Raw genomic sequence first — 22,363 nt, 5'->3', positions numbered from 1 at the left:
TCTCATTTTCAAGTAATTCGTGTTCTCAACAGGGTTTCAAGTCTGTAATTTGTTGACAAACTACGGGTTTTAATTCTGGGTAATGTCATGCATGTTATGGTGTACAACAAAATAAATCTCAAATATATATTTGATTCTTGGAATAAGAGAATAAATTGAATTTTTACTGCTATGAAATGTTATTTAACAAGGTAAAATGTGGAAAATATTTCATGATTCACTCCTAGGCTATCATGGTAAATGTAAACTGTCCTGTAGAAACCTGATTTCTCAAATACTTAACTAACAGCAGGATTGGGAATGCACCAGATGGACTATTAAACTTTTTATTGTTATTTTGCAAACATACAGCTCTTAATTTACATGTCAATCGCATAATTGCATCATCATTTCCCTCTTTACATGTTATGAGATAACCACAGTGGTGCTAGTATAAATATTGTAAGGATTAGTAGGGCTAGTGACATGTAATAATGGCCTGGTATTAACTTTGAGTCTGCTGACTACGTTCAGCCAGAGATAACTTTATAGGGTCCGGTCTAAGTTAGGTAGTCTTCAGTCCCAGAATCAGAATTTAAAAAGAAAAACTGAAAAAGATACAAGAAGTTCCAAAGTTAAACTTAGTGGTCTGCTCTTGCCACCTCTAGGTTGGAGGGGGAAGGGGGTTGTATACTTTTTTAAGTAATTAGAAGTGATCCAAGGTCTCCACTTGGCACGTTGACCACCACTAGGAATGTCTGAGATTCTCAGAGCTTTGCATTTTTTAATCCATAATTTTAAAAAAGGCCAGTTTAAAGGAAATCTACCATTTGATTTCATGGATTATGAACCAAACATAACTTGAAAATGCTGTAGCTACACTGATGCTAAACATATCTTGTTTAATCCATGAACTGAGTGGTTTTGCTGGAAAAACATTTATAAATTGTGATGAGGCTCTCTGTCTCCATTGGCTGGCTCAGCGCTTCTCCTCACCCTAATTATGCACTACTCCAGCCTTGTCCCATCCAGCATTAGCTGAGAAAATGTAATCACTGTGTTGTCCCTGGGCAGAACTAATCAATCATTGCACCATCCCCCAGCTGCTGTCTATGAGTCAACCAGGTAAGGTTGATTAGTCTTGTCTGGATAGTTCAGGAAGCTCTGTGTGTATTGTGTTTATGTAAACACCCAGCTTTCCCAAGGTCCTGAATTTTATAATAATTTTTTGAGCAGAACCACTTGGCTAAGGGATTAAATAAGAAATGTTTCTTCATCAGTGTAGGTGCAGCATTTTCAAGGTGTGTTTGGTTCATAATGCATAAAAACAAATGGTAGATGTTCTTTACAGTATATATAAAAAAGATTTTGATTATGTTTTCCTTTCGCTGACTTCCCAGTAGCAGACACTCTATAGCAGACATGTTTCTGACGATAACCACTCTGCATTTGCATTTGTTTCCTTAGGACAATAATGTCTTTATTTACCATTTGTATGTGTCCTTAGTATAAAAAAATATTACAAAGGTCAGTTATCATCGCCTTTCAAATGGAAAACTTTAGGACATTTTTTTTTCTCTTGCTGCGCCTCTTGCTCCTTATTACTGTGTTATATTAAGAATAGAATATCTTACTTACTTAATATTAATATATATTAAGTGTAGGCGCCACAATTTTGGTGGTTTTTCGACACTCAGACTTGTTTTTAACATGGCCATTCTTAATGATTCGGTTCATGCTCCAAAATTGCAATGTGCCAAAAAAGTCTCCAATAAAAAGTCTCCAAAAAAGTCTGCTCTGTTATAGCAGCTCCTGCTCACCTATGAGCTTATTCTCTTTTTTTCTTTTTTTTATTATTTCTATTACTCTACTTAAGAGAGATTGAACTTTGTGAATTTCCCCACTGTGGGACTAATAAAGGATTATCTTATCTTAAAAAAGACAGAAAAAAAGACAAAAAAAAAAAGATAAATGACCCCATTTGACTGCTTTGAACAAAGCCAATCAATCTAGTTTCACATGATTTCCAAAAGTAAACAGCTTGGTCTAAGTGTAACCTCTTCTAGCTCCTAGTTCACACAGAAGAAAAATAGCACATGCTCTGATAGCTTCTATGTTTTGCAGACTTCAAGGAAAATAGTAAGAATGAACAGATATTCCTATGTTCTTACTCCTTTATCTTTCACCATATGTCTTTTTGCGCTCAGAAAAAACAAATTCTTCTGATCTGTATACAGGCGGTCCCCTACTTAAGAACAGCCGACTTACAGACGACCCATAGTTACAAAGAACCTCTGGTTATTGGTAACTTACTGTACTTTGGCCCTAGATTACAATAAACAGCTACAACAGTGAACATAGTGCAGGTAAACTAAGTAAATTCAAATGGATTACTTTATTAAAATATTCTTACAAACATTATTAAAAACGTCACAATTAAATAAAAGTCAGGACAACCACGCCAAGTCAAATCAGCCATTTTCTAGTGTCATAAGGGAACATCAGTCTGTTTATACTACTATATATGCTGATCGGAAGAACTGAGTGCAAAAAGACACATGGTGAAAGATATAGGTGTAACAACATAGGAAAATATGCGTATCCTTAACCCCTTCACGCTCCGTGGCGGATATATCCGCCATGGAGCGCAGTGACTTAGTGCTCAGTGGCGGATATATCCGCCACGGCGCTTATGCCGGCTCGGCTCTGGATCAGAGCCGAACCGGCATCGGGAAACACGGGGTGCCAGCTGTAACTAATAGCCGGCACCCCAGTGTAACACCCGCGATCGGAGTTGTCTCCGATCGCGGGTGCTTAACCCGTTCAATGGTCAGCGCGACCGCGGCATCTAACAAGCATCTGGGGGGTCTTTCCCCCACGATCGCCCCCCCCCCGAACCTTTTTCGGGGGGCGCCGATCATTGCCATAGCAACTCTGGGGTCCGATCTGGACCCCAGAGTTACTTGCAAGAATTGCCAGTAAGATGGCGTCTGTGACGTCATCTTACTGGCACAGTGCCAGCCTATGCAAGTGCATAGGCTGACACTGATAATACTCTGCAATACATGAGTATTGCAGAATATTATCATGAACAAGCAATCAGAGGATTGCTTGTTCATATCCCATGGTATAAAAGTGAAAAAGTAAAAAAAAAAAGTCATAAATCACTAAAAATGCCCCAAACCCCCAAAACATATAAAGAGACATATAACTCAAAAAAAAGTCTAAATCATAACACAAACCCCACATATATAGTATCACCGCGTCCGTAACAACCCGTAGAATAAAAGTAAATCATTTATCTGTTATAAACCCTCCAAAAATTATGATTTTTACCTTTTCAATCCCACAAAAAATGCTATAAAATGCGATCAAAAAACCATATGTACTCAGACATGATACTGGTGCAAAGTACAACATGTCCCGCAAAAAACAAGCCATCAACCAGCTCCGTAGCCAAAAAAGTAACAATGTTATGCCACTTGGAAGATGGCAATACATAAATGATAGGGTTTTGTTTGACAAATTTAGTAAAACGTAAGAAAATATATTCATGTCTGGTATCCCCGTAATCGTATCGACCCATAGAATAAAGATAACATGATTATTAGTCTATACGGTGAACACCAAAAAAAAAAAAAGTAAAAAATCCAGTACAGAATTGATGCTTTTCTACTCCTGCCCTCAAAAAAAGTTCCTAAATTTTCAACAATAGGTGATACCAACCCCAAAATGGTAACAATGGAAAAAGCATCTCATCCCGCAAAAAAAATGCCGTCACATGGCCCCAATAACGAAAAAGCGAAAATTTTATAGCCTTCAAAAGGGGCCAATGAGGAAACTAAAATCCTGGCAGCTGCAGCGCCCTCCTTCCCTTCTGCACCTCGCTGTGCCCCCATAAAACAAGTCACAGCCACATGTGGGGGGTCGCTGCACTCAGGAGAAATTGCAGAACAAATTGTATGGTGGGTTTTCTCTTTTTATATTTTGGAAATGTGTAAATTTTAGGGCTAAATGAACGTATAAGGGAACAATATGACCATTCTAAATTTCACCTCCATTTTGATTCAATTACTATGAAGATCTCAAGGGGTTAACAATCTTCGTAAAAGCTGTTTCTGATAGCTTGAGGGGTGCAGATTTGAAAATGGGTAGATTATATAGGGGGTTTTGATGCTAAATATGTAAAATTTCATTCAAAACTGTACTTATCCCCAAAATAGTCAATTCTGAAAATCCGGAAAAGCAATATTCTATTTTTAAGCCGCGTGACATCAAAATAAATTATCCAGACATTTCAGAAATTATGAAAATGTAAAGTAGACATATGGGAAATGTTATACAGCAACTTATTTAGGTGGTAAATCTATCTGCCTGAAAACGCAATGATTTAGAATTTCGAAAATGGCAAATTTTTCAAAAAATTTATCATATTTTCTTTTTTTTGTAAATAAACGCAAAACTTATCTGCCAGAATTTACCACTAAAATGAAGTACAACATGTGGGGAAAAACAATCTCAGAATCGCTTTGATAAGTAACAGTGTTCAAAAGTTATAACCATATAAAGCGACGCAGGTCAGAATCCAAAAATCGGGATGAGCCTTAAGCTACAAAATGGCTGCGTCCTTAAGGGGTTAATATTTTCCTTGAAATCTGCAAAACATAGAGGGTACCGGAGCATGTGTTGTTTTTCTTCTGTTTGAACTAGGCACTAATTGGCACTAGGCACTAGTTCACTAATTGGTGAGAAGATGGGGACTTTCTCTCGCTTTTTGGTTGGAGGCTCCCTCATGATAGACCATCTACCTCTCCTTTCCCTATTAATCTTAGTTACACATGATGTATGCTCAAAGAAAAGGACAAGAGAAAGCTTGAATTAGATACAAATTTTCAAGGTTTGATTGATTTGTTGCATCTTCTAGCCAGGAATGGATTCTAGGAAGTTTTTCCATTGTAGCTGAAATTCTCTCCAATTACACATCTGGAAAGCTTATAAAGTGCCCCACACACTATTTGGTGGCTGGGAGGCCCCTTTCAAGTATTGGAGGCCTGTAATGGTGATGTTTTTGTACATCAGAAAAGACTATTGCTTGAATCTACCACGTCTTCTTGCTGGATCAGCTCACTAGAAGCTATATTAGAGTAAGTTCAACTTCACATGTCGGTATTGTAAACAGTCTTTTACATCAGTATTTGCAAACCAATCTCAGAAATTAATCTTTCCATTACACTTTTCTCTGTAGCATCCACTGTTTCTGGCTTTTAAATATAGATGCAAAAGGCTGAGCACAATACTATAAATGTATAAGGGGCACCAGGGTCGGCTCCAAGTTTCAGTAGGCCCCTGGGCGGCAAAGCCTCAGTGTGCCCCTTGGTGACATTCAAAATTCTGCAGCTAAAACAGTCTTCTGTTCATAAATATTCCCTAGTTTATGATCTCAAACAGCCCTGTCGTGTTTTTTTTTTATATATAAAGCCCTCCTCACCCCCTACGGCAGTAATGGCGAACCTTTAAGAGACCGAGTACCCAAACTATAACCAAAATCCACTTATTTACCGAAAAGTGCCAACATAGCATCTTAAGCAGTAACTTATTGCTATCTGCTCTTCAACATCTATCAATCGTATCAGCCCTTTGAGGCCACCAATACAGTTGAAAGAAGGAGGGCACATTCAGACTATCATTGTAGCTTCTCACCAGGGTCTCTCTTTATAGTTTGAATGTAGGGCATTGATGGTGAACCTTTTAGCGCCCGAGTGCCCAAACTGCAACCCAAAAGCCCCCTTATTTATCGCGAGGTGCCATCCAAAAGTTAAAGCAGTAACTTGTTGCTCCCTGTTCAACAACTTTCAATCATATTGACCTCCTGAGGACAGCAACACCAGTAAGAACATGGAAAGTTTTCATCATTTTAGCTTCTTTCCAGTGTCCCTCTGTACACAGAGAATTGTGGGACCAGAAAAAGGTCATCCAAAGATAATTCAGCCATGTCTACACATTCTCCCTCTCCCTACAGTCCCAAGTAGCGAAGCAAGTATCAAAATATCACTGAAAGCAACATCTTTTAAGTTGCTTTGAACTGCAGGAAGATTCTTAGAGTCCTGTCTGGTATGCTGGGGCGATGGCCCGGGTGTCCACGTAAAGGGCTCCGTGTGCCGCCTCTGTCACCCGTGCCATAGGTTCGCCACCACTGATGTAGGGTCCAGTGGAATGACCTACAAAGATACTGCAGTTCTATGAACACTTTATCACTTTTACCGCAGTTCCAAACAGCCAATTAAGTGTCGTTTTAAAACAGCACTGATTGAAGCATCTCTTAAAATGCCTTGGTCTGCAGGAAGATTTGGTGAATTTGGTCCTGTTTAGTGAGCTCTGTCTTGCGATCAATGGCCTGAGTGCCCACAGAAAGGCCTCCGAGTGCCAACTCTGGCACCCGTGCCATAGGTTTGCCACCACTGCCCTATGGATTCAGTATGTGGGCCCTCACAGCAACGTTGCTCAGGTATGCCCAATGCTGGTAACAGCCCTGAGGGGCACCATAAAGGTTAAATCAACCAAACCAAATTATCTAAAGGGTACATTCTTTATTGATATTTTTTAGATGTCATTTGCTGCTCAGATTAATCATAGTGTCTTAGACAGCTTGATAAATGTAGCACATGATGTGTTTATGTCTGCAGTGGGTTTGAACCTTTTTCAGTTCAAAAGTCTTGCCTTTTTCACAAATAGGTCCTAAAATTTTCCTGTGCCAGTAGGGGACTGGTTGCCTAAATTTGCAACTTTATTTATCACATTATAGATCTGGAATACGTTGTCTGAAGTGAAACATGAAGTGGGCTGTGAAGAAGTTGCATGATTTCCACGCTAATTGGCAGATGCAACAACTCTTAGACATTTTCAAGACAAATTGCTGACAAAACCCAATGTGGGTTTGTTTTTAAAAAGTTGTTTGTCATGTACTGAATGTAAGAACTGGTATTTCATTTATTCTACAACATTTAATTTATTTGGTGCCAAGTAAGTTCATTAAGTGAATTTCGCATGACAAGTTTGGAACAAATGTTCAGACATACAGCACCTTTGTTGCCTGTCTGCCTTTTTATGGAAGTTTTTGTAAATCAATACTGCCCTACAGTACATTGAGCTCTTGTTCTTTATCTTAGTGACTTATATTTGGCAGATGAAAACCACTTCTGTGCAAATTTGCCAAGTCCATAAATGTGAACATTCAGCACAAAAGGTTCAACTGTGTATTTGTATCATTAACTCTTCTGTTCGTCAGATATGTCTTCTCTTAAACAATATACATGATTCCCGAGAATTGAGCCATTTCTTAGTCAAAGACTGAAATTGAATTAACATATGTGATGTCAAGCAGGTATAATAGTGTAATATACACACCTTCTGGTAGGAAACAAAACTAGAGGTAAATGCTTGCCAACAAGCGGAAATAACATACTATTTATGCAGTGCTAGCAAAAACTGTTTTGTTTTTTTAGCAGTATCTGTTAATACAAAAATTTTCTACAATATGACAATTACAAGGCATATGCTGAAACTCATTCATTGCAGTCAGTTGGGAAAAATCAGGATCTCAATTATTATTGAGAAAATACTTATAAGGCACCTGTCCTGGCTATTTGGGACACCGAGGCTTTCTACACAGGATGCAGAATGATTGCAGAGTTTACATAGGGGAGCAACATAATCCAGCCTAAGGCTGCATTTAGATGAACATATGGGGGATGTATGAATGGCTGCAATCTTGGGTCCGTACATACGTCCCCCATAAATGGCCATGTCTGCACACAACGATATGCTGCGGCACCGTACCGCTCCGTAACTTCGGAAAAGATAGGACATATGCTATCTTTCCTATACTGTATTGAAAAACAGTACTCTTCAAAAACTGATGAATACATTAGTAGTTTGTACAATTGTATATTTGAGTATTAAAATAAAGCCTCCTTTTGTGGCGCCCTCCTCCACCCCAAACTGATATTAAGTGTGAAGTCCCTCCAAAATACATTTTGCAACAGAAATTAGCTGATATCCAGTTACATATAAGTCTAAATGGAATTACATAAATTTGAATTAACATTTAGAAAGGACCGTCATTCAGGAAGTTGTATGTGACCTCAGGTTTTTTGTACATCTAATTGCTGTTCGGTACTTCTTTAGTTTGTACTATGTAGCCTTGCTATATCTTCAGTATGATAATGGTATGAGACATTTTATGTATGCAGTGTATTGGAGATATAATAGACGCTGGCATTGACGCTACCATTGAGACAACTGAAAATTGGAAAAGGAGCATGCAGAGGGATAAAACGATAAAATCCCCCAAATTGCAGCATACAAGTTTTTTATACAGTATTTACAGCTTTCAGGACCCAGTTTTTAGCTGGCAAAACATTGATAAATTTACCCCGTAATTCAGCTTTTTTTTTTTTTTTTTTTAAAGAAGTGTAGCCTAATGTTTATCTTTCTTTCAGAGATTGATGAATCTCATTTCATCAGCTCTTCTCTTTGAAGAAAATGTTATTTTGTAGGTCAGCTCCGAAGGCATTCATGGTGTTTTTTCCTTAGTCTATGCTATTTTGTGTGTTCAGGCAGCTTTTAATGAGCCTGCCAGAGAGACCATGGGCACTTTTCCATTTCAATTGAAGAGTGGTATGAAGGTCATGCAAAGAAAATATGCAATTCATATACCACTTTAATCAGAAGCTCAAAATATAGTCTTTGATCTGCATTACACATTTCTAAATAACTATCATGCATAGTGAGGCACTAAATAATCTTGTTCCATTAATGTTTTTGTGAAAAGTTGTGAGTGCAATTAAATTAAAAAGAGTTTATAGAGATACACACAAAAACATGTATGCCATTCGTACAGTGCGTGTAAATGTTTAAATAATTCTTATAATAAGTGGTGTGTATTGTTTACCTGCTTACCCAATAGTGGGTGACAGATAATCCATCTACAATACAATATAAAACAATAAACCTTTTTGATTCTATTTATCATTTAGAGTACACAAAAGAAAAATTACAGACAAAGACAGGAACACAGATGATACACAGGAAATAGGGGTACAATATGGCTTGGGGGAATATTTGTTGGAGGGGGCAAGTGTGTAGGTTATTAAGTAGGTTTGGCTGCTCTTTGAGTCCATTTATTGTAACTATCAATGGTTCTCTGTATAAAGGAGTTCTAAAATCATGTTGTTCGGCAGCTGATCTGCCTTTACCGGTCACTTCTTGTGCTCAGTTGTTGGACTAGTACTTGGTGTAATGGGCATAGTGCGTTTGCTGCTATGAAAATTTACTTGCTGCGAATCCTAATCTGCCAAATGCTGTCGATTGGGATCAGGCTATGCCCCGACAATACTTTGTGACCTTCTGGGGATTTTGGCCAACCTATTATATTCCATTTTTTTATTGACCATCCCCAGCAGACAATTGCTTAGCCAAAAGCGGTGGAGTAATTCACAATTTGCAAGAAAACATTTAAACTTCAAGGTAATAAATCAAAGAGCATCTAGCTCAGGGGTATTGGTCCACCCTATCAAGTTGGCATGTTCAAGGAAGTCATACAAGCTTTTATTAGGCTACGTTTTAGATGCAATTAGATGCACCATTAGATGCAACAGGCTACCTGTGCCTTCTGTCACAACATAGCTTTGTCTCTATTTGTGCACTGTATACATTTCAGCAATAGCCATCTGTGAGGATGCTGTTAAATTGACTCATTTGTACCATAAAAGCGAGTAATCACAACTACCTAACAGTGCTAAAAACAGGACTGATATATTTTTTCTCCACTGTCTGTATTTTGCAGTTTGTAGAAGCTCATTCTTAAATTTAATTTCAGGGAAACAGTTCCTTATCTTACATGCTTTCTAAAATAAATAACTAGAAATAACTGGAAACTTTTACATTTTTTATTGTAGATTTTTATTATATTTCTGAAATTTATCTTAGTGTGACTCAGGTTTGCCTTTTTTTTTGCGCCCGGTTTGTCTCCTTTCTTGTCTTGTAATTTATGTTAGTTGTTGCTTTGCCATATTGAATGTGCTTTGAATTGTCGCAAGGCCGTTTCATTTTCCCCAACATAGATCTCATTTGTGACCAATAAGGAAGCTAGATTGAGAAAAGATGTCACAGAACATTCCTATCTTAATTATTGCACCAAAAAAGTATTACAATTTCCAGATTACATGTTGTTGTGCATAAATATGTAAAAACATTATATTTTCTTGCCTGAATGAGTCTGCCTTTAATTATGATAGATTTCCACTTTAGTGTAATATGGGAACATTTACATCAGTCAATCATCAGTGATTTTTTGCGTATTTGAACCACTTCATAAAGCACAGCTTTTATAGGGATTCTCTTTATTTATCTAATTATTCCAGTTGTTTATACTAAATTTATTGACCACTTGCGAAAATTTGCAAAAAAAAAGTGTGTAAAAGCTTGTCTGGCTTCAGGTGGCAAACTCAGAAGAAGGAGAACAACCATCTTTTTTAAAAAATTGCTTCACCCACACCAGGCAGCAATGTTATACTAACAGTCACAGGTCCAATTTAACACAAGGAACATCCACCTGAGACAAATAAGACTAAGAAACAAGGCAAAAAATTAACTAGACTGATAGGAAAACTAAAAAAAAAAATCTCCCCCAATATTCAATAAAGTACACGCATTATATTGTAACAAGGCTTTCAGCACATGAACATATTTTCCTATAGCCAGAAACTATGGGTCTCTTGGTGGAGTTTTTTCCGATTCTGAGCTGTATGGTCACTGTATGTCATCCATTTCTATGGGTCGGCATTTACCTACCTAACTACCTATAACAACTGTGTGCTGACCATGTTTTTTGTGGCTCGAATTACTTCTATTTGACTGCCACAGCCATGTATAGGACCTGCTCTGAGTTTTTCCTCAGGGTACTAGATTCATACTTGGTGCTGAGGGATCATCAGATTTTTGTAAAAGCTTATAGAAATACATGGAGCCATGAGAAAGCCGCAAAAAATGGCCTTATGACCAGAGGAAAAAAATGGTTGTGTGCATGAGTAGTAAGGTCTATGGCCAGTGTGGACAAGGTCTTTCTGAAAGGAGTGGGAGGAGCTATGCAGTAATAAAATAAACATTACCAAAGATTGGCATGTAATTTCTTTACCATAAAACTCTTTTTCAAATAAGAAGTCATTTTTATACATACATTTTAGGAGTAGGGATCCGTGCCAATCAGGGGCGTAACTAGGAGAGGCTGGGCCCCATAGCAGATTTCTGCATGGGGCCCCCCTACCCCTTAAAATATATATATATATGGCAGGCACACGTCGGGCGCGCTGGAGAGGAGGAGAGGTGAGCGCGGCTCACCCCTCCCCTCTCCATAGAGAATAGAGCCGCATGGTCGTTCTTACGGCCATAGATGGAGCACGCTCTATCTCTTTTGCTCAAAACAGTGAGTACTCGTTGTGCTCACCGTGCCGAGCCCTGGCGTATAGAAGCTTATGGGGGAAGTATATCCGGCAGCAAATCTGCGGCCAGATATACGTCCCCCATATGTTCTTGGGAAGGTACCCCTATACAGTCATGTTTATACAATTACACACATTTATACACTGATATATACACACCTTTATATACACACATAAAGTTCTACTCTCGTATACTCACACCCTTATACATACAAGCATTCACTTATACACACATTTATACACTCATATACATTTATACACTAATACACAGAGTATATACAAACTCATACAGTATACACATTATATACATATAATACATTTACAATACACACACAAATATATATATATATACATACATACACAAATACAGTATACACTGACCATATATACACATACATGCAGGATAAAAACACCATATACACACATGCTGCTATACATACAGAATATAAACATACATTCAGTATATACAGCATTCATACTTACCACATACAAAAACACACATCATATATATATATATATATATGCTAATATAAATACATGCATGTAAAAATACAGTATTTGCTTCAATGCATTTATACACAGTATATACATGTATACATAGTAGATGCATATATACATATACATAGGATTTATATATATATATATATATATATATTTATGTATACACAGTATATTTACAATATATACACATATACACAATATATACACATATACACAGTATATATACACATATACACAATATATACACATATACACAGTATATACACACATATACACAGTATATATACAATATATACACATATACACAGTATATATACAATATATACACATATACACAGTATATATACAATATATACACATATACACAGTATATATACAATATATACACATATACACAGTATATATACAATATATACACATATACACAGTATATATACAATATATACACATATACACAGTATATATACAATATATACACATATACACAGTATATATACACATATACACAGTATATATACACATATACACAGTATATATACACATATACACAGTATATATACAATATATACACATATACACAGTATATATACAATATATACACATATACACAGTATATATACAATATATACACATATACACAGTATATATACAATATATACACATATACACAGTATATATACAATATATACACATATACACAGTATATATACAATATATACACATATACACAGTATATATACAATATATACACATATACACAGTATATATACAATATATACACATATACACAGTATATATACAATATATACACATATACACAGTATATATACAATATATACACATATACACAGTATATATACAATATATACACATATACACAGTATATATACAATATATACACATATACACAGTATATATACAATATATACACATATACACAGTATATATACAATATATACACATATACACAGTATATATACAATATATACACATATACACAGTATATATACAATATATACACATATACACAGTATATATACAATATATACACATATACACAGTATATATACAATATATACACATATACACAGTATATACACACATACACAGTATATACACACATACACAGTATATACACACATACACAGTATATACACACATACACAGTATATACACACATATACACAGTATATATACAATATATACACAGTATATATACAATATATACACAGTATATACACACATATACACAGTATATACACACATATACACAGTATATATACAATATATACACATATACACACTGTATATACACTGTATATACATATGTACACAGTATATGCATATAAATACATATATACATACAGATAAATACATATATACATACAGATAAATACATATATACATACAGATAAATACATCTGTATATACTTACCTTTTAGGAAGTTTGGGGGCTGTATGGGTGTTCAGGCAGGTGTCCAGATGCATTCAGACGGCGGGGGGGGGGGGCGCGAGCGGGGGGGGGCCGAGCGGGGGAAGGGGGGGGCGAGCGGGGGAAGGGGGGGCCGAGCGGGGGAAGGGGGGGCCGAGCGGGGGAAGGGGGGGCGCGAGCGGGGGAAGGGGGGGGCCGAGCGGGGGAAGGGGGGGGGCAGAGAATCAACTGTGCCGCCCTGCAGGCTGATGAGCGGGCAGGTCAGGGAGATGAGGGGGGCGGGTCAGAGAGGTGGCTGGGGGGCGGGTCAAGGATATGAGCAGGCAGGGATCCCGGAAAGAGGCGGGCGGGCTCAGGAGACGTGTAGATGCACAGAGAGGAAGGGGCCCGGGGGCACGATCCGGCACTGCAGCCCCGGACCACTTACCGTGGCAAAGCACTGCAGGGAGCGTGCATCCCCGGGCCCCTGAACCTCACGGGCCCCGTAGCAACCGCTACGGCTGCTACGGCGGTAGTTACGCCACTGGTGCCAATATATAACCTGCCATAAGCCTCAGATGCATAAAATTCCCATAGGAAAAGCTGCAACTTCAATGTTTTACTTTTGGGACAAAGTAACAGCTTGAGATGAGAGGGATTGCTTTTTAAGTTTGGGTTCCAGGTTTGAATGTGTCCCCCTCAACCAAAACATATTGCCAGATTAGTGGACATGCAGCCAATCCCGCAAATTGATGACCCTACCTTTAAGCCATGGTTGTGATTGGAGGGGGGACACTGCTTTGGTCTGCTCATCTCTAGTGACAACCTTTCAACCACAGCAAACCACAGCAAAATAACAGTTCTGTATTACTGTATTACTCACATAGAGTTCAGAAAGTAAGGTTTCCTCTATAATGTGCTATATAAAGGGAGATTTTTAAAATAACTTAAACCCAAATTGTATTTCACAGATGACCATACAGCTCATTCCCTTTGCAAATGACTAGGATAATCCTTCTAACATTGCACGAAACATGAAGTAATGTGATTTTAAGGAAAAGTTAATAGGTCTCTTGGCATTAATTTACAGCTCCATAAACTTCTGAATACACGGTGCATTGTTGTTGATGACAGCTAATTCTGAAAGTTATGTTTTTCTAAATTCAAAGTTGGAAAACCAGCAACTTCATCTGAATGTCACCATAACCTTCAATGGGTAATTACATTATGGGCAGTAGATATTATAGTATATTGCCTTCTCACCATCATGTTCTAGGTTGTAATTGGCAAGCATACTAGGTACCGTACTTTATTTCGTGCCCGGTACTAAAAATAGCTGACTAGATTTAAATGAATTTAAATATATTCATAGAGTTGACACTTACCAAATATAAAGAGTATTATCCATACATAATGTCTCATTAAGATGTGGTCTAATCCTGTGTATATATTCTATTGCAACATTATCAATGGAAAAAGCTTTTATAGGAAGCAGATTGGATGACTATGGAGACTATGTTGCTGATACCAGGAAAGTCTGAAGAATGATAGGATTTCACCAAATGAGTAAAGTACTACTAAAATATATAGAGCAATATAAATTACTTTCTATGCAGGACTTTATTCTAAAATTGTATCTGGAATTTTCTAAACTATCTGCATATCACAGATTAGCTTTCTGCTAATCTCCATAGAGGTTGCATATGACACAACATGAGTAAGAAGAGTTTAGTTGGCTAAGATATATGTGAATCACAGCTAGGGCTTGAAACATAACATTTTTTCATAATATCTGTTATTACATATTCTAATAACAAAAAGTACCTCTGTGCGTGGTATTTCAAAACTTTTTGGACTTTGCTAATGGAGCCTTACTGTTGAGCAAAATGGGTTGAATTTATAATCATATTTTTCGGACTATAGGGTGCACAAAATATCCTTTGAATTTCTCAGAAATCAAAGGTGCGCCTTGTAGTGCAGTGCGACTTATATATGAACCTTACTTACAGACAACAGCTGCCTTGAACTGTGCACAGGTCTGCCACCTGCTGGTCAATTATCCTTATAATCAGGTGCACCTTATAATCTGGTGCGCCTTATATACAAACCTAGACGTTTTAGCAGGCATGTTTTGATGGAGCGGCTTATACTCTGGTACGCCTGCGGCCTCTTATTAAATCCGGTGCCAAAAGGAAATATATGCTAGGTCATAGCTGGTGTAGATTTCTGCTATAACCAGCACCGTTATTCGCACCACTATTTTGAGCCAAGCTATAGTAAATTCGGCCTTATGTCACATCACATCCACTTATGGGAAAAGAGGTCACAGGGGCATAAAACTCTTAAAATGATAAATCTTCCCCAGTGGGACCAGGACCAGAAAAAGTTACCTTTCTACATTATACCAGTGTAAATAGTGAAGAGAAAATAGTAAAAAATCAGCTCTTCACACCAAAGTGTATTATTGTTGGAGCAGCTAATAGAGAATATTACTTGATTTGACACCTTTGTGGATGCTGTCACCATCTCTGATTTTGTATATCAGAAACCTATGACCAAAAGGTTTCAAATGGAAGAGACACAATGCGCCAAACTTTACAAGTTCTTACATTAAATAGTTTTTTGTAATTACCTTGACAGTTAATGTATTATATTTTATTAGGTTTCAATGACCTTTGAAGGATAAATTTATAAAGAGCCCTCAAGTCAGTTATACAGCGATTACCTTTTTATAACATTGGTTTAGTGGATATTACAGAATATGTTTTATATCAGGATATACTGTAAAAGCTTATAGCATGCCTTAAATGTTTTATGTTGGCTTAATTAATGGAAGCCAGGTTAGGCCGTAAAAGTCTTATTACCTGTACATAAACTCCAGTTAAACTATTATGCCAACGCTCCGTCTCTAGTAACCTTGTACAGCTATTATGTTACTGTATGTCACACCCTATCAGGATGCCTGTGAAGCACGAGGAAATGCCATCAGCCTCTGGTACTTAACAAACCCCTGTGCTCTCCTTAATGGTATCTTTAAATTACAGCCATGCCTACAATAACGTACACGTCTATAAATTATTTTTATTCCTCATCTTTCCCAAATTGAATTCCATCAAGGATGGCGGCATTTGTTTTATTATTGCATTGTGATGTTTGTGGCTTTGCGTAGTATATTATAAACTTGTCTCCTCGGTTCGTACAGGAATAATGCACCGTTCTAGGTTGTCAGCTAGGATATATTGTATCATTTTGTTAATATATTTCTTAAACAAGTCTATTGGCGAATTCATGATATAATTAGCAATTATTTTACTGCAATGATAATAGAACAATGAGACAATCAATAAAGCAATCATAATATACTCAATAGAGATGTAACTACAGTGTAATTTTTACTACATAACAATATATAAAGACCAGTGTGCTTATCTACACTATGGTACAATTTTCTTTTCTCCATGTGTTTTGTATGCAATCTACATTTTGACAAACAGTGCGGTCACATTGCGTTTAACGCATGCGTTTAAAAATACATTGCAACAGCTGAAAAGAGATTTGCCTAATGAAACAGCTGTCAACACTTGCATTTACAAAACGCAAATGTTAACACTTGTCTTTACGCATGTGTTAACATTGCATTAACAAACACATGTGTTAACTATTGTGTTATCAATGCATTAATGGTTATATTTTGTAAACGCAAGTGTTAACAGCTTTTAATAAGGCAAATCTCTCTTTGGCTGTTGCAATGCGTTTTTTAAACGCATGTTTTAAACGCGACGTGTGACTGCACCCAAACTCATTCATATATTAAGCGTCTAATTTGTTTTTTCTTTTTCAACCAACAATAATCATTAACTGATCATAAAGAGACAAACTGCTACAAAAACACACACAGGTTAGTCACAAAGGACAAAGAAACATAAATGAGCACAAAGAACGTAAATATAGGGGAGTAGACTTGGTCCAGACATACAAATGTTTTCTCTGAGACAAGCTGAATAACTAATGCACCTTTACCATGCCACCACCTACTACAAGGTTATGAATCTGGTCATCCATCTAGATAGGATGCTGGGGTATAAATCCCACTGTTCCACGCCACATTGAGCGGCTGCTCTTGCTTTCTTGCTAAACATTTTTTAAGGCAGAGGGTAGATCTGTTTAATCACGGTGGGTCAGGGAATGGGACATCCAGAATCTTGCCACCGGTTTACTAGGACTGTTTCGATAAGGAAGTTGCAGGTAATTTGCTCACATAAATTCTTAGCACTTTCTGTTTGCAGACCTTTGCATCCCACAATCAGATAAGTTAGAATCTGCGTCAGGTTATTGCAGTTGTCTCCTGCTCTTCTTTAGCTTCAAACTATTGTTTGAAAACTAGAGGAAATCTACTACCAGGATAAAAGGTTGTAAATCCAGCACACTTACATGCTTGTGTGTGCCAATCTTCTGTTAGCTTCTTGTTTTTAAGAAAAAAAGCTTTAAAAAGATGCAAATGAGCCTGACTGACTACAGGCTTAATTAACAGCTATGAAGCCCAGAGACCATCAGGCTAATTTCTTTGCAAAAATAAGGGCAAAAGAAGCCAAAAGAAGGGTGGATCCTGCCACAGGGGGCACACGCCAGTATGTATGTATACTTAGCTTACAATCCTTCATCCTGGTGGTAGATGTCCTTTAAGCAAAGTTTAAAGGAAATCTACTAGCAAAATCCATCATGATAAACCAGGACCACTTACCCATAGGTCCAGGACTGTGGTAGTTTTATTATATTTGTTTTTTTTATGTCCCCCTTCTTTTAAATCTTCTTCTGAAATCTACTTTAACAATTCTGCTAATAAGCCATAAAGCTCCTCCTTGTTGCAGATTCACAGGCTGTTACACTGTTTTCCTCTCACCCTCCTCAATCAGCACTTCACCTGCCTTATGTTTTATGTAATCTTGCTGCAGCAGAGGATGTTTAACCACACATTGGGAGGTGGAAAGTGCTCCTGCACAGTGTAATAGCCTGTGAATCTGCAGCACGGAGGGGCTCTGGTAACTCACACATGAGCCCTTATGGCTCATACGCATTACTGTAAAAGTTTATTTTAGAAGGAAGGAGGCCATGGATAACACATATAGGAAGATTACCATAGTCACAGTGTCTGGATCTATGAGTACATGTCCTTGGTTTATCATGACCTGATATGTGCTTATTGTGCACCTGTGTGACCATGGTCAGATTTCTGTGCACTTCTAGTAAACATAGAGGCTTTCTATGAATGACAGCAAGCAGAGATCTACAAATCTGTGAGGAATACATACAGTATGTATACTGGAAAGTTGTATAACTTTTTATAATACAAACAATAACATTCATTTGCCAAAAAGGGAACACCCCTATAAGTACACTGTAGCACAAAGTGTTAACTCAGCCCTTTTAATTGTATTTCAAATGCCTTTGTTTTATTCTGAGATTTAAAGTTTTCTATATCTTATCTAGCAACCAATACAATTACTATTAACCACTATAATATACTTTACTATATAACAAGTTTGGCCATCACTCACTTTTTCCAGACCTGTTCATGACCATTCTAAAAATTGTTTCTTAAGAGCACAAAATAAAGAAAGATTAACAAAAGTAGGGCATCTTGATCTGAGATGGTGTTTGACACGTCATATTGTACAGATTTTCTATTGAGCAATATGAACTCCCACAGTTTTATGTGGGACATAGAGATGCCATAGTAAAGGTAATCACTGCAAGATACAAATCATGTCAAATGACTTAAAGGGCTCCTTATAATAAATGGCTGGTTTCTAGTAAGGTTAAACACATGGGAGGGGGAGTAGAGCATTGCAGAGTTAATCTACACAGTCATATCCTGTGCCCAATAGAGCATGCTGGAGGATTTATCTAGAGTAGTTTACAAATATAGAGCCACATGTATCACTCATTTTTTTCTGTTGTTTTTGCACCTTTTCGTACTGGCGCACTGTTTTTGCACCATTTTTGCCATTAAACGCCAAACTAGCCGCGCAGCAAAAATAACCAGCTTTCCCTCATCTATCCTAATATTCATCACTTGCGTCTTTTCATTTAGGCGCAAAAACGGGCGCAAAAAGACTCCAGCCCGAAGGTGGCATAAACTGAAAAGCAAGCACCCTTTGCAGAACAGCTCATTTCTAGCAGCAGAGCTCAGCCAGATGCTGCAGACACTAGAATGGATAATACAGACATTAAATACTCTGCAGACAGGAGTTGCAGACTCTATTTACAGTTCATCACCTTCTATTTACAAAACATTCTGCAAAATCCTGAGCTCAGAGCAAGAGCTGAGAACTTTGCAGAATGTTGCAGATAGTACAGACAAGTGTCCTCGTGTAATTCTGCATAGTATCCCCCTCTGACACCAGTGTGTCTGAAGGGGATACTGTGCAGAATTACAGGGGTGCAGCAGGAGACCAGCACTGGGGTATCCCCTCCAGGAGAAGCCCCTTCTGAGGAAGTCACTGGGTGCTGGGAGTCACACAAATTCTGGGATGTGGGAGAAGCAGAGAGGAGCTTGTATCATATGTAAGTGCCCAAATCTAACATGACGCCATAACTGCGCCGAAATTGCGCCTAAACTGTATTAGAGTAAAGTGATTAATAAGAGGTAGGAAATTAACTTATCACAGTTGGTGATAATTCGGGCAAAACAGTGCACCAGAATTTAGGCGCAACTACTTCACTTAGGCGCACAAAAGTGATAAATGTAGCCCATAGAGTCTTCTTTAGGCCAGCTATTAGTTTAGTCTAATTACTGACTGAATTTTCTGGCACATTGGGGCACATTTACTTACCCGTCCTGTTGCGATCCCTGCCGTGCGCTGTCTGACGAGGATTCGGGTCTGCCGCCATTCACTAAAATCGTGTGTCCAATTTCCTGAATGTGTCGCTCCGGAGTTCACCTTCTTCTTCCCAGGTGCAAGTGAGTGCTGATCTTGCGACACAACTTGCTTTTTAAATTCTGCTTTTTGTCTGAATTAGTCTGGTTGTCAACCCCCCCCCCCCCTTCATTTGTGTCGCATGCAAGCCGGCGCTGATGCAACACAATCCAATCGCGTGTGCCAAAAACCCGGAGCACTTCTGGGCAAAACAGAAAAAATTTGCAAAACTCAATGAAAATGCGATGTTCGACCCTTAGTAAATGTACCCCATTACCTGAATATTTTGCCACAGAGACCAGGTCATGTCATTGTTCTGGAGTCCCTGACAAGTCCGAAAATTGCCAAAAACCCTAAATAAATGTTGCACAAACCATTTCAGGTGCAAATTACTCTAGAATTCTAGTGATAAATGACCCCCATTAGATCACCAGAGCTTCTACTCATAGCCCTAGTGATAACTTCTCTAAAAGGGGCTGTAGTACTAAACTGAAGTTAGTCTTCCCATCATTGCCTGGGTAGATTTTTTTAAGCATAGCCTCTATTTCAATATTATTGGAGAGAACAGCTCAGTTCCATTATAACGCCCCCCCCCCCCCAAAAAAAAGAGCACATAAGTAAGGGTTGTAAGGCAAAGACAGCTCAGAGAGATTGTATATACAGCAGATTTTCCCTGTGTTTAGATGACTTTCTTACCAGTCTACATTTTGTTCATTTAAAGTTCACAGTCTATGTGTAATTCCTAGTTTTCAAGCATAATCATACACCACAATAATAGAAGACAGGAAAAACATTTACATTTATTGTCCATCAAAAAATGCTCAATATATGCTCGGATATTTTGCTTATATTACACAAAGACCTTTATATTCATAACAACCATTTGAGTCTATTACAAATGCCACTCATGAAGAAAACCATATATGTATGCCTAGCAGTCCTTTCTAGTAGAAGAACTGATTTGTTTACAGCTTGTGCGCAAGTACTGGAATGTCAAATATCCACCGGCCTCTAGAAAACTCTGGCATCAGTTACTTTCTTTGCTCACTGGATGTAACAATCACTTCTACTGCAGGGAAGAAGACTTCTGAAGCTTTCCAATTGTCATAGTAATTAGATAGAAGGGACAGACACTTTATTTCTATTCTTCTATTTCCTTTTAAAGTCCCCTGGACTTTACCTACCTTTGAGCACCAAGGAACCAGCAAATATTTCTCCTCCGGGGATATTTAACTCTTGAGATATCCTTATGGAGTCCCTTTGCTCTGAAGAGGAAGAATCCTGTAAGTATTCAATGACTGAACAAGTGATCATGGGAAGGGAATAAAGATTTCTCTAATCGATCTACTCGAAAAATATTCATAGTAAATAGAATTAAATAAGTAATACACGGTTCTGATTGTACCTGGCTGTTGGGCAACCCTGTAAAGATATTAACTACAAGTATAAGACAATATTTATGCTGTGGATGATAAACAGACTAGTTAATGTGTTATAGTTGCACTGATGCATTTTATAAGCTGTTTTGTGTTGTATACACCTGCTTAGGATGTAGTGAAAGTTTTTTCCCCATAAGTATGTGGATATTAACGCAACTTACTCTTTTACACGTATGTGTAGTGCAAATAGTGAATTCTAGAATGGTTTTGCATTGAATAACACATTTTTGCACAGTTGTAGTAGGGTTAAGTTTGTTTATAAGCACTAGATGAAAATCATGAAACCATTACCTTTAGAGATTTATTCAAATCTTCCATACATATTTTCTACTCACTTTTTATAGCCAGCTACTGTTTCACAACTTCTTTTGATAGTTTATAAACAGAAGTAGTAGGAATCCTTCCTGGTATTTCTTTCTGGGTATGTGTAACTAGAAGGAGGTACATTTAGTAGCATGAACCTGTTGGCAGCATATTATAGAGCAGGAGGAGCAAAGAAAATTGATATTGATGTAGTTTCATAGGATTCTATATTATTTATATTTTCTATATTAATTCCTCTGCTTTCCTATGCTGAATATAAGACCACCTGTCTTATGTGTAATGAAAATTCTTTCA

General features: G+C 37.6%; 1 protein-coding gene across 12 annotated transcripts in view; it reads left to right on the top strand.

Annotated features, from left to right (window-relative positions):
• DMD (dystrophin) overlaps positions 1-22,363 on the top strand; it is a 1,566,296-nt gene that overhangs the window by 148,234 nt on the left and 1,395,699 nt on the right. The window contains exon 1 of one of the 12 annotated variants that reach the window (XM_072135913.1): positions 21,347-21,589. The exons of the other annotated variants lie outside the window; for them this stretch is intronic. Within the exon in view, the coding sequence (XP_071992014.1) occupies positions 21,556-21,589 (34 nt within the window). The 5' untranslated portion in view covers positions 21,347-21,555. Of the gene's footprint in view, positions 1-21,346; positions 21,590-22,363 lie in introns of those variants that run through there. 12 annotated transcript variants of the gene reach the window in all.

The sequence above is a fragment of the Engystomops pustulosus genome, chromosome 2, assembly GCF_040894005.1.
Source record: "Engystomops pustulosus chromosome 2, aEngPut4.maternal, whole genome shotgun sequence".
Classification (NCBI taxonomy): domain Eukaryota; kingdom Metazoa; phylum Chordata; class Amphibia; order Anura; family Leptodactylidae; genus Engystomops; species Engystomops pustulosus.
Note: the sequence above shows the minus strand (reverse complement) of the source record. Positions and strands in the feature narration are given on the sequence as shown.